Below are 14297 nucleotides of genomic sequence, written 5' to 3'. Positions count from 1 at the left end.
CCAGAAGGAAAGTAAGGATTTTGAGTAGAGAAAGCTAGTTGAAGGAGCAAGGTTGTAGAAAAGTAAAAGCATAAAGATTGCTGTGAAAAATTGTATTGTTGAGCCTTAATAAACTTTAATACTAATCTATAGTTTTGTATTAGGGAGGCTAATAAAATCAAAATCTTACTGAAAGAATTTCAGTTTCAAGAGAGTAGAACTCAATACTTCATTTTCTTTCGTTTTCATTATTAAATATCCTTCAAGACAGTTTTTTCCTTTTTTTTTTTTTAAGGCAGTTTTTTCCTATTGAAGGTCACATTTCCACCATCTTGAAACCAATTTAATGAGTCATAAGAAAAGCATTTTTAAAATAATAGGATAAAATAAAATAGAAATTAGAGTTTAAGTTAGAGAATAAATCAGTATCATAGATAATAACTAGGTATTTTAACATTTTTATGTATACATAATATATAAATTCTACATATTAACATAAATATTGTGTATGTGTATAAATATGTCTTGGTGTACAGTTACTTTGTTGTGATGGTAGGGTATTTCTTGCTGTTAAGGTTTAGCATCAAAGCTTAAAAGCTGATGTTCTCAATTATAGTGCAACCCATAAGCCCAGATCACTGAGTGAAGAACCATTCAGATAAATGAGAAGTCAGGTTATTTGGATCCTTCTCCTATGTGTTTGCATAGTGTGAAGTATGCCTGTTGAAAGCTGTATGGGCTTTCATAGCTAACACACAGCCTGCTATGTGTGCCACAATGAAGAATTCTACATGGTCTTCTGTAGGCAAGGGTCCACAGGAGTCCTTTCCTGCCAATTTGTGGGTTTTGATTACATAACCGTGTAGGAAGACTTGGGCAGTTTATCACGTGGACATAATTTCCTGAGGCCAAACTAGGTATAAAGATTTTATTGTATCACAAATGGAGAGTGGTTTTTATTTCTCTGAAATTGCAGTCTTAAAACTAAGTGATGCCATCTCTTGGTACTTTAATTCCATTCCTGAAAACATATGTATAGTACATTTTTTGAAAACAAGAATCTCTATTCCTTTAATAATTTTAAATGGGAAAAATTGTGTTCTTAGCCCAACCAAAACCATAACCAATTTCTCTAAATATCATAAAAATCCTCTTTTAAAAATCCTCTTGGGATCCCTGGGTGGCGCAGCGGTTTGGCGCCTGCCTTTGGCCCAGGGCGTGATCCTGGAGACCCGGGATCGAATCCCACGTCGGGCTCCCGGTGCGTGGAGCCTGCTTCTCCCTCTGCCTATGTCTCTGCCTCTCTCTTTCTCTCTGTATGACTATCATAAAAAAAAAAAAATCCTCTTAAACTGCTGTTTATTTGAAGCACTAATTACATAAATCATGTGACACTCCATGAACTCCTATTGGGTTTATATGGTAAATATCAACACTGAATAAAAATTGTAATTATCCTCTGTACTGCAATGAAAAAAAATTTTTTTAAGATTTTATTTATTTATTCATGAGAGACACCCAGAGAGAGAGAGAGAGGCAGAGCCACAGGCAGAGGGAGAAGCAAGCTCCATGCACGGAGCCCAACATGGGACTCAATCCCAGGACTCCAGGATCACGCCCCAGGCCAAAGGCAGGCGCTAAACTGCTGAGCCACCCAGGGATCCCCACAATGAAAATTTTAAATGAAATCTATTCAAGAATCCACCTAAATTGGAACCTGGTTGTTTGGTGGCCTCAGGCTCCTGACAGAAACAAATACAGGGACCCATGGAAGTCTGGCCCCTTGGATGGGACTCTGTATTCTTTTTACATATTTTATATATGCTTTGCTTTCACTTAAATACAACTTAAATTTTTTTCACTGATAGATATACACGGTATTTGTACATGTGAATTTTAAATTCAGAGAGTGAATTCTGAGTAACAATTTTTGCAAGCCATCATAGCAAATATTCAAAGTTCAGACAGCCAAAGATACCTGGTTATATGATAGGTAAAATGAAGAAGACATTAGAAATCATAGGGTACACAGAGACAGGCAAAATAGAGTCCCTGAGTTGCAAACATATTTAGGGGGTAAAATAGGATCCCAAATTAGCAACATAAGTAATTTACTATAAGTTAAATGCTGTAAGATAAGAATAGAGGGGCTCTGAGGGAGAAATTCAAGAACAGAATTGAAATGAGAGGACTAGAGAGAGGAGAAGATTTCTAGTTTAGAAGGGAACAAATTTGGAGAACAGCAAAACAAAACAAAACAAAACACTTGAGCAGGAACAAAGTTGTGCAAGGCCGGTGAATACTGGCTAGTGTTTGTGTGCACAGGTGTTTTCCAGTTCTCTTGGGAATATACCTAGGAGTGCAGTTGCGGGGTCATAAGGTAACCTTAGATTTCACATTTTGAGGACCTACCCATTTTATGTAGCATCTGCATCCTTGTACATTCCCACCAGCAGTGTTTGAGGGTTCCAGTAGTCCAGAGAATTTGAACATTGATAAAATTACCTAATATATAGTCGTTATTCACATTTCTCTAGTTGTCTAAAAAATCTACCCTATAGCTTTATTAAAAAGTAACTTTGAAATATAAAGTTCACTCATTTCGCTTGATGGAATGAGCACTGGGTGTTATACTATATATTGGCAAACTGATAAAAACAAATTAAAAATAAGGTTCACTCATTCAAAGCATATACTTTAGTAGATTTAGTGTATTTACGAAGTTGTGAAGCCATCATCATAATCTAATTTCAGAATATTTTCATGATCCCAAAATTTCTTTAGCTCTTTAAAGAAATAATCCAAGATATAGTCAAGGATCATGCATTGTATTTGGTTGGTTTGATTCCTTAGTCTCTGTTAAATTGAAATTGTTTACCACTTTCTCTTTTTCCTTGCTTTGACCTTGACATTTTTGCAACTGCTATACCAGTTGCCTTTTAAAACACTCCACAAAAAAAATAAAAATAAAAATAAAAATAAATAAAACACTCCACAATCTGGATTCCTCTGATTGTTTCTCATTATTAGATTCAGGTTAAGCATTTTGGCGGGGAAAAAAGTTGGCTCTTAATGTAGTACACTGAAAAGGCATTCAAGATTTTTAATCAAGCTACAGAACCAGAGAAACCATACTGTAGAAAAAATTACTGTGGTGATAATACTTAATTCAGAGGCAAAGGTTAGGTTTTTGCTATATTATAGGCAATAAGTGAAAAGAAGAGATAGATTTTGAGGAAGTTTTTTAAAGTGAAGAAATAATAATTTACATGTTAGTCATTGGTCATTTTTTACAGTGTTCTAGGACCATGTGTCTTGGGAGCCTGAGAGCTTCCGTTGGAACAAACGTTCTGTGGATGTGAATAGGAAAATGGAAGCCAGAAATATGTGTGGACAAACAGCAATAGGCATCCCATGATAGAATCTTTACAAAGTATTAAATAGCTTTTACCAGTGACCTTTGACAAATCACGTGTAAACATTAAAGGGCCTTAGATGCCAGGGACTCTTATCCCCCACCTCTTCCAGCTGGTTAGCAAGAAAAAAAGCTGACAGCCACCAGCTCCCATTTCAACGAAGAAAGCACTATGCTTATTTTCAGGTCTTCCAAAAAGTATTTATTAGTTGAATATTGTACCAGAAATTGTTGATGAGATATCAGAGTACATCTCTAGACCACTTGGAATATTGAAACTTTCCCTCTTTTTTTATTCCAGTGTTTTAATGAGTTTAAAAATACGGGGTTTAGGGGGCAGGTATTTGGGCTTTGGTGCTCTGTATTAGAGTAATTAAATCCTGCCATGAACATCCTTTTGTTTTTATTTTTTCCTAGCGTTCTACGGAAACGTATTCGAGAGGACAGAAAAGCTAACACAGCTCAGAAGGTGCAGCAGATGAAACAGAGGCTAAATGAGACTGAACGAAAAAGGAAAAGGTGGTTATATTGGCAACCTATTCTCACTAAGATGGGGTTTGTGTCATTCATTTTGGTGGGCGCTTTTGTTGGCTGGACACTATTGTTTCAGCAGAATGTCCTATAAATAAACAATTCTGCCTAGCAAGCCACTGCACTAGTAGGTGACAGTGTTGCATTAGTCCCAAGGGTTTGTCTCTCAGCAGACTCCTTGCACCCCAGAAACAGTGCAGTAGAATAGACACCAACCAGATAAATGATATATTCAGACCCCAGCCCAACATCTCAGGGCGCTGTCCCCTAACTGTAAACGGCTATCTGAAATAAAGACTTGAATACTTATTGAAAACTGGTACATTTTGCAACTGTATTCATACATGTTAAGTGTAATATTTCCTGATCAGATTGAGAAATCCTTTATCACAAGGATTTGTTTTTGGAGGCTCTCTGGATTTTAACCTGCACTTGATACAAGCAATAAATATTGTGGTTTTATCTACATTATTACTGGAAAGAAAATGACCTTTAAATAATGCGTGTAATGTATAATGTACTGTTGACATGAGCATCAACATTTTATATTCTTAACCATTTCAGGGTAAATATATTTTATAAGTATTTAATCTTTTGTAGTTAAATGTACTTTTTAAAAGCTCAATTTGAAAAATCTGTTAACATAAAAAATAAATTGTGTGTTGATTCAATTGTACTGAATACATTTTCCTAAAGAGAAATTTGATATGAGCAGTTAAAACTAGCTCTAAGCAGTTTTTATTGTATATTTGCATTTCTTTTATGTTTTACAGTTTTCCCAATTTTAAAAAGAAAAATAAAGAAACAAAAATTTCCCTAAAAATTTCTTTGAAGGAAAACTCCTTACTGGCATAGTCAGGTAACATTTGGTTGAGACTTTGTAAAGAAAGTGGTTTCTGTAAAGCCCGTGATGAATACTGTTTAATTTTCATGAAAATGTCTATGTAATTACCCTAATTTATAATTAGGGTAAATCATGACTTAGAAAATAAAAATAAGGAGCAGCATTTTATTATACATCATTTCAGTTTACTAGACTGAAGTTTTGAAGTAAATTTTTTTTCAAGTTCTTTCTATTCAATAAATAGTATGATGATGTACAAACCTGACCTTGTCCCTTTAACTTCTTAATGGGTATTTTTAAAGCATATTGTTTGATGAACTTAACTGCTCATTTGAGTGCTAGCCTTCTTCAGATCCCAACATTCCATTCAGTGTTTAACTTAATTTAAACTTTAAATAGTTGTTATAGATTTAATTGCTAATATAATAAAATCACATTATTTCAGTGGTTTTCAAGCCATGCTCATTGGATTTCTGAGGGGTCTCCGAGAGGTGGTTGGAAGGATTCCAAGCTACCAGCCTGTACTTTCAACCAGACCATCTCTATTTTTCCTATTTTCTACATTACGTACAATCTCTGTATGAGGTGTAATTATTTTAAGGGAACAGTTATAATTTTTAAAACAGTTTGAAAACTATTTGTATAGATAGGTATTTTGAATTGATTTGAGTAGCCTTCTTGAATGTGTTGAATTATGCTGAAATCTGAAAGCAGGATGTAGGTGGTACTACATATTAAATCAGATTTACATAACTTGTGCCTGTGTCCTAATTCAGTATTACTGTGTCCTGTAACCTTTAAATGGAGAGGAGGTAAGAGGGACTTTTTTTTTTTTTTTTAAATGTCTATCTGCACTAAACCTGTGTTCAGGTACCAGGACCCGTCATTATTGGTTTAAAACCTTTCTAATTTTCCTAATTTGCCTTGGTTTATATTTGTAAAATACAGTATATTACTCTGTAAGTCAAATACGGATAAATCATACTAAATTTCCAACTGAAGATAGCCTTGCCTTAAACAAAAAGGCAGAGACTTCTTACAGGAAACAAAGGCTGTTAATGATGCACATTGCCCCTTTGCAGGGTAAGTGTGCTTCACTGGATTCAGGATTTTAGCTTTGCTGTTTGTCTTCTTTCTGTTCTCTGACTGGTGTATGTTGTCATATATCTTAACATGATACTCAGTGAAGTAAACATTTGTTGATGAACTTCTGCAAGGGTTATTCATCTTTCCTCCTTTCAAGCAGATCCTGAAGGATAGTGTGTTAAGTTTATACCAGTAATAATATTTTTGGGGTCCATGTATTAATTATTTAAAAATGTGCTGTAGTGCTTGGGGCTATCATCTTGACCCTTTATTAAGTGGGAAAGACACAGGGCTCCTGCCTTCTCAGGTAGCAGCCAGAGGACAAAGTTAGCAATCCACGATAGATTTTACATTTTACAAAATTTGTGCATCCTTAAGTCTTCCTAATATTTTCTAAATATAACAGACTTTTTTTTTCAATATAACAGACTTTTAAAGTCAGTTGTATAGTTTGATTTTAATGAGGTAGTGTTATTTTTTGAACAAGGAAGAAAATAAGGTTTTTAGAAAACCAGAGGCTTCATTATTTCTAAGAAAGGATATTTGCATTAATATATAGTACATTCGTGTTCATATGCCTCTACTGATAAACTGACAGCAGTCTGACTTAATGCCATCTTCTCTCGATATACCAGCTGGTTATGTATCTGTCTCCAGGTTTAGCTAGGTATTCTATGCTGGCCTCTTAGCAGTTTTAATCTATGCTCACATATATAGAACACGTAAAAATATAATTCTTCATTTTTCAGTTTATCCATATATAAAATAAAAATAATACCTTTTCTTGAATTCTTAGATGATTAAGAAAAATGTAGTGTCTTAAAGTGTATAAAGAACTTTAGAACAATATAAAGATCATTCCTCATGTTTAGGGAATACTTTATAATATATGCTCTGTCCTTTTCCTATTCTATCTTCAAATTAATACTGACTGTGTATTAATATTTCTACCAAAAAATGAACAAAAAGAGAAAGGAAATGAAATATTGACTTTTTTTTTAATAGCTCTGCTTAACAGGTATGTCACAAGAAGGAACTGTAACTCTTAATTTTATGTGTATTTGTGCTTGTCCCCTTCGTTTCAAATAAACTAGAATTGATGGTATGAATCAACAAATATGTATTGGTTTGAAAAGTAGTTTATGATATGTAACTTTTTATAGCAAGTTCTTCTTTGCTCTCAGTGTCAATTGAGAATGGTGGTTGTAATCATTTATTGATCATTTACTATGTGCCAGGCACTGTGCTAATAAGCACTTTAATAGATTATCCCATTTAATCCTTACAACAAGCTTTTGAGGTAGGTGTTGTTATTATTCACCCATAATCAGCCTGAGACTTGACAGTTCTATATTCTTTTATGCTGCTATTGTTGAAAAGTCTCCTATATGTAGTATATTTTAGAAGTAGGTTATTCTCAAAGACAAACTTAGCTTTTGCAAGTCATTTCCCTTTTAGAAAAATACATCTGACTAGATTCTATGTAAATAGACACAGGCCAGAACCTGATTGTATTAGAAACACTGTCATTAACCTTTGTATACTCTACTTCATCGAGTACCTACATCCCCAAAGTGCCTGCCTGGTTATTGTACAGAGTTTAAAATCTAGTCTGCCTTGATTTTTACTTTGAGACACAAAACTTACAGAGGTTTTATTTTAATGTAATCTACTATAAGCCTGGTGCCATTAGGTATATCATCCATGTCTTCTGTGTTTAGGCAGAAGTCTAGTAATCACTCCTTCTCTAAACATCGATTGATTTTTTTTGTCCAACAGTCAGTCCACATGGATTTGTTGCGGGCTTAGGGAGTAAGGAAGGAGCAAGGGTGTGAATCTCTAGTCTGCTGCACCCCAGTAGTGCGGGGAGCTGAGGTCAGACCTTGGTGCAGTGATCCTGGTCTGAAACTAAGGTGTTTCTGTGTTCTCATTTCTGTGTCAGCAGATAATGAAGTTTCTCTCACTTTAAGAAATCTTTAATTTGGCCTTATTTAGAGGATAGAGGCACAAAAGCTTACAAATAAAATTTTGAAAGTAATACTCTTCCACAGGACAAAACTAAGTTCTCCTGAGTTAATTTCCCTGGATGATTTATTCCAAAATTGACCTGTTTCTTAGGTCTTTTTCCCTAGTTCATTTGTTTGGATTTGATTTTTTCTTATACTTATTTTCAAAGCAGTATTTATAGGACAGTATCACCAACAGCTCCTATGAGAGTGAATGAGTATTTTAGAACTTGCAGCTCTCTTGTTCCATTAGATATGTTACATATAAGTGATGACATGCCTTCATGGGAAGAAACTCGGGTTGTTTAAGCTACACAAAACCTCCTCTGCCTGGGCAGGAATCCCCAGTCCAGATACTGCACACTTTAGGCTATATTTCATGTATTCACCATAATATAGCTATTCTGTTGTTCATCCAGATCTGACAATGTAAGCTTTTAATTTAGGAATTTTAAGTTACTCACTTTCTTGGGTAGTGTTTGAAAGAACAGACTCCTAGGAGAATGGTAGAGTTTGGCCATCTCATTTTTTCCTTAGCAACAGGAATTTTCTGAATATTTACCACATTCAGATTTCTCCAAGAACACCCAGTTCTGCACAGGTGCTTTTCCTCAACACTCCTCAGAGAAATGGTTATCTCCTTTGGCTACTGATTTCTGGAAACTTCTTTGGGGAGAGTGTTTTCCTCACTGTCCTTTATTCTGTCACAGAGCATTGCTAAGTGGAAGCAGTGTATCAGACAAGAAGCTTGAACTTGGTTTGAAAGGCTTTGTCTTCATCAGTAACAACCCCTGACAATGAAAAAGTTTTAAAGAGCTCTGGCCATCTCTGAAGTCTGCTGGGAGAATGAAAAGTTCAATTTTTGAACTCTTTCTATTTTGGATTTATAATGTACAGCAGAATAAAGAAATTGTAGGATATAGTGACAATATACTTATGGAGTCCAGTACTGTCTGGTTTTTCATTACATAGTGTATTTTGGGAAATTATAAGGAGAATTGCATGGGGATTTTCTTTATGGAGACCATTTTTGAAAGAACATCCATTCTTTATTGTTGCTCTAATTTGACAGATTTTATAGAGACGAAGGTGTTGGTATTTCAAATTACTACCATAAAATCATTGAAGTTATTTTGAGTTTGGTGAATTCGGGAGAGGGAAACTAGATAAGTTTGTTTTGTCTGTAAGGTAATGCTTTTGCTCACCTTACAGAAGGTTTTTGATTCTTTTCAGTAAAAAAAAAAAAAAAAAGTGTGAATATCTGGTGGCAAAGAATACTTTGGATGCAGTTTGACTTTCTATTACTTCGGATATGGAGCCAGCTTGGGAGGATCATTCTCTGTTTGTAAACCTGGCCCAGTTCCAGAATAAGGGCAGTGGGCAGTATGTGCAGGCTGCTTTCTCCAAAGAAGGAAGCAAGCATGGTTAATTATTCCACTTAATTTCTTTGAACCCAGTTTACTTTTGACTTATTGAACAAATCAGCAAAAAAATGATTCAATTGAACATATTTTTTTCCTAAAATAAAGCCCATTTGTCTTCAGTTTTGCAAATAGATACATTTTATAAAAGTTAATACTCCCAGTGATTTTACCTTATTTCTTATCCTTCAGAATAATATTTACAAAGAAAAAAGTGAATTTTAAAAAACACTTAATTTTTTTTAGTTATTACAAACAATAGTTTATCCTTCATAGGTGAATCTCTGTCACCGTGCTAGGGAAAACAACAGTGCATGTTGGACACTTGCAGTGCTGCCAGTCAGCTGACCTGCATAATCTAAATTGAATCTGCTTCATACCTCATCTAGATGCATCACCCTGTTTTAAAGTAAGAAAACCAGGTCAGAGAATAAGTAACTTGCCCATGATTGCACGGCTATTACATGAGAGCTGAAATTCACACTCCCGTCTGTAGAATTCCAGTAACTCCAAACCACATGCTGCTTCCATTATGACATGTGGGCTCTATTTTTTATGGAATATTCAAATATTTAAACAGAAAGAATTAAACTGCTACTTTAACTTATTAAAATTCAAAGTAGTGCTTTTTTTTTTTAAGTCAACCAAGTCAAACTTTACCTCCAAAAAAAAAAATTGTGAAAACAGTCTGCACTGCCACTGAACCAAAGAAATACTGAAACGTCAGAATATTCTCTAAACCAGACGATTATTTCATTCACCTTGATTGATTGAATGGAGTTACTTTGATGAGCAGGTTTTCTGAATGTGTGGGAAATAAATACGTATTTTGCAGCAGAGTCAGTAAGAGGTCCCTTTCCTTACTTCCATCCAATGTGGTGCAGGGTTCATTAGAACCATGCAGTAAGCACCTGTAGTAGGTTTCGTGACTTACAGACATCTCCTTAGAAGGTTTTCTTGATACCTTGACATTTCTGTGTCAATGTTGGACAATAAAAGAAAAGGACTGTTCAGAACACCACCAGGTGCTTGGTATTATTCTTTAGTAGGAAGAGTCAATAGTCAGGAAGAAGCCCAGTTTGCAGTATTTTGAGGGGTTTTTGACTGGGGGGTATGTGTGGGCATGGTTTATATTCCTATTTATATATGTGGAGACACAATGACAGGTATTTACATTTGGGGTTTTTTTGTTGATGTTATGGTGAGGGAAGTCAGGAGAAGAACAGAAATATCATTTACCTCAAAAGTTCAGTTATTTGCAAATATTGTGAAATACCATCAAAAACTGCACTTAAAATAGTTATTTCATCTGTTGCTTAAGTTCTCTTTCATCTTTACTTTTCAATATTAAAATACAGTAAGTCTCAATTATTTTATGTCTCTGTTTTTTTTAATACTTTAACTTAAATCATGTCACTTTGGTTCTGTATTACTATAATCATTAGTATTATCCTTCAGGACCAAAAGAAGCATGCTGCTAACAGTCTGATTTAAAGATTTAAGCCAATTTTATGTTAAGACATTACATTCATAGTATTTTTAACAGTATGATACAGTGGAGGTTCAAATTGGATTAGACTTTTGCATTGAATTCCAAAGTATTGGTAAGTCTAGCACATGCCATAAAATCTTGTGAAACTGTTGTGGCTACATTTTTTGAAAACCTTTCCATCTGTCAGTATCTCACATGGAGGTCATTTCTTAATACAGGATGACCTGAGAAATTCAGAGTTGGTAATTCTTTAAAAAGTCATGTAAGTTATGGTGCTTTAACATGAGTCTACCTCACACCACCAATTCTGTTTGAAAATTGAGTATGTAAGCAGATTTACCAGGATAACAGTGAAGCACTTAGTGTGGATGAATGTGACATGTTGGAATGTTTTTTAGTTGACTTTTTATTTCACTGTTAGTCCTTTTATGTTTGTGTGTATCTGTGTATGTCTGTGTGTTTGGTAAATATGAATTGAATAGATGACTTCTTATTTTATGTTTTAGGCCAAGATTGACAGACACCTAAATATTCATGACTTGAGAATATTCTGCAGCTATAAATTTTGAACCATTGATGTGCAAAGCAAGACCTGAAGCCCACTCCGGAAACTAAAGTGAGGCTTGATAAACCTGTAGATTGCCTCACATTTGTCTGTTTACAAAGTAAACTTTACATCCAGGGAACGAAGAGCATCACCAGCAGAAGACTTGGCAGAACCCTCTAATTTGATGTATTGTTAAGTTTTTTAATACATGTATGAAATGTAGAAAGATGTAAAAGAAATAAATTAGGAGAGACTACTTTGTATTGTACTGCCATTCCTACTGTATTTTTATACTTTTTGGCAGCATTAAATATTTTTATTAAATAGACTATGTTGGTTTGTGTGCATTATCTTAGGTCAGCTCTGCTTCAGATAATGTTTCCTTAATGGTTTACTCTCACTTTTTTATAACTTAAATTGACATTTAAATTGAAATTGGTTCAAAATGCTGGTCACTTGCTTTTTGAGATCTTTTTTAGTTACTTATCAAATAGTCTTCCTATCAAAATAGGTTAGGTGAAAGCACAAAAGAAAGTTAGAAAAAAAAGAGTATTCCTTTTGTTACTTAGAAAAGTATTTATGGATAGATATTATCCATTAATAATAATGGTATTAAATTATTTTCAAGTGAGTACAGCAGTTCAATGCGGTTTTTAAAATCACTGTGTTATTCTGTGTTGGATGTTGTGCTTTCCTCATTTTCTATTATAAAGAGACCAGAGTTCTTCCTGAGTGAAGCTTTGGCTTCTTTACCATCTAATTTCCCAACCAAGTGTTGAGTCTGGGCTAAATATCCAGTCAGTTGTCAGGTTACTGGTGATATATTCTTGTTGTCTAGACAAGACACTCAAGCCTCTGTCACATGAGCATCACCTTAACAGTCTAACAAACTCATAATTGTTTTCATTTTGCCAAATGTGAAAGTTTGATAATACCATTCATTGAATATATCTGTTTCATCTTTTAAAAATGTAATGACTCACCTTATGTTCCTTTTGCCTTGTTTTCCAGCATTTTTGGTTTATTTTAGGAGTAAGCAAACTTTCAGTCCCTGGTAAATCTTTCATAAAGAATGCATGTAAGGTCCATTATACCACAAAGTAGTACAGGAAGATAATCTTTTTGTGTCAAGAAAGTTCTTGAAGGTCATCTACACTCAACTAATTGCTTCTATTTCCCATTTCCCCTTTACCCACCTAGTGTCTGACTTTCTCCTGCATCACTGCAGAAATGACCCAGGATAGTCATCTTAGCTCGTACTACAGCCAGAGATAGTTTACTCTTCAGTTTTTACCTTACATGACTTCTTGACTTCAAAGGAGCTCTTTGAAGCTTTCTCCTTTGACTCAATAAGACTTTTCTCTGCTTTCTTTGCCTCAGTTTTTCTGACTCTTGATTTATTATGGTAAGGACACTTAACATGAGATCTACCCTCAACAAATCTTTAAGTGTGCAATATATTATTCTTGACTATAGTTACAGTGTTGTATAGCAGATTTCTAGAGCTTTTTCATCTTGCTTAGCAGAAATTTTAAGTTTGTTGAATATAATTCCCATTTCTTCCTGTCTTCCTCTCCCCAGCCATTGGCAGCCACCATTCCACTCTGATTCAATGAATTAGACTATTTTAGATATGTAAATAGAATCACCCAATATTTGGCTCTCTTTTTTTAAATTTATTTTTATTGATTTAGTATTTGGCTTTCTGTGACTAGCTTGTTTTACATTCACATAATGCTCTCAAGGTTTATCCATGTTTCTGCATATTACAGAATCTCCTTTTTTAAGGCTGAATAGCATTCCATTGTATGTATACAGTTGACCCTTAACAACACAGGGGTTAGGGACACTGACCCCCCCATGCAGTCAAAAGTTTGTGTGTAACTTTTGACTCCCCCAAAAGCCTACTGTTGACTGGAAAGCTTACCAATAACAAACAGTTGACACCTATTTTATGTGTTACATGTATTCTATACTATATTCTTAAAGTTGGCTAAAGAAAAAATGTTCAAAAAATCAAGGAAAATACATTTAAAGTACTGCACTATGTTGATACCATAAGTTTATGTTCTCTGTTTATAAAATGAATTATCTGCCAGTACCTGTATCAGTATTATACAAAATACTGGAGATGTGATACATATCACTAACACTAGACATCAAAAATGAAAAGGTAATGTGGAAAAGAAATTCAGATTTCTTTAGAATAATGATTCATGCATTGATAACAGGCAGCAATATGATGGCTTTATGGTAACCTAATGTAATCAATACAATTGCTTCACAGTGGCCTACTGTAAACAATATGGTAGCTTCCAGGTAGCCTAGCATTACATAAATTAATGAATCACAAAATTTTTATGGCATATAGTATTACAGTTATGTTCATAATACAGTATTGGAAACATTAACACTTAGTAAATCTAAGCAACATGGCTCATCTGTGTTTTCAAATTGTTGCAAATCTCAAAAAAATGTGTCTAACATAGTGAAAAAACATCTGCAAATAAGTTGCAGTTGAACACAGTTCAAACCTGTGTTGTTCAAGGACCACATTTTCTATATCCATTCATCTGTCAGTGGACTCTTAGGTTGTTTCCACATCTTAACTATAATGAACAGTACTGCAGTGAACATGGGACTGCTAATACGTCTTCAAAATCCTGATTTTTAATTCTTTTGGGTAAATACCCAACAGTAGGGTTGCTGGGTCATGTTGGTAGTTGTATTTTTAATTTTTGAGGGAACCTCCATACTTTATAGCAGCTGCACCATTTTATATTCTCACCAGCAGAGCACAAGGGTTAAAGCTTCTCCACATCTTCAACATTTGCCAGTATAAGGTGATTGTGTGTGCACACATTTCCCCAATTAGAGCGTTTTTTCATATACTTGTTGGTCATTTATATGTCTTTGGATGGCTGTGTATTCTTTGCCTTTTTAAACTGGTTTATGAGTTTTTCTGCCATTGAGTTG

At 34.5% G+C, this 14297-nt stretch overlaps 1 protein-coding gene across 2 annotated transcripts in view; it reads left to right on the top strand.

Moving 5' to 3' along the window:
• PTPN2 (protein tyrosine phosphatase non-receptor type 2) overlaps positions 1-11649 on the top strand; it is an 86071-nt gene extending 74422 nt beyond the window's left edge. The window contains exons 9-10 of one of the 2 annotated variants that reach the window (XM_055324231.1): positions 3812-3913; positions 11281-11649. In XM_055324231.1, coding sequence (XP_055180206.1) covers positions 3812-3913; positions 11281-11302 — 124 coding nt within the window. In that variant the 3' untranslated portion in view covers positions 11303-11649. The other variant, XM_055324230.1, reaches the window with a different exon arrangement.
• Positions 11650-14297: the final 2648 nt, after the last annotated feature.

Source organism: Nyctereutes procyonoides, unplaced genomic scaffold, assembly GCF_905146905.1.
Source record: "Nyctereutes procyonoides isolate TBG_1078 unplaced genomic scaffold, NYPRO_anot_genome, whole genome shotgun sequence".
Taxonomy (NCBI): Eukaryota; Metazoa; Chordata; class Mammalia; order Carnivora; family Canidae; genus Nyctereutes; species Nyctereutes procyonoides.
The sequence above is the reverse complement of the archived record's forward strand: the minus strand, read 5'-3'. Positions and strand labels throughout refer to the sequence as shown.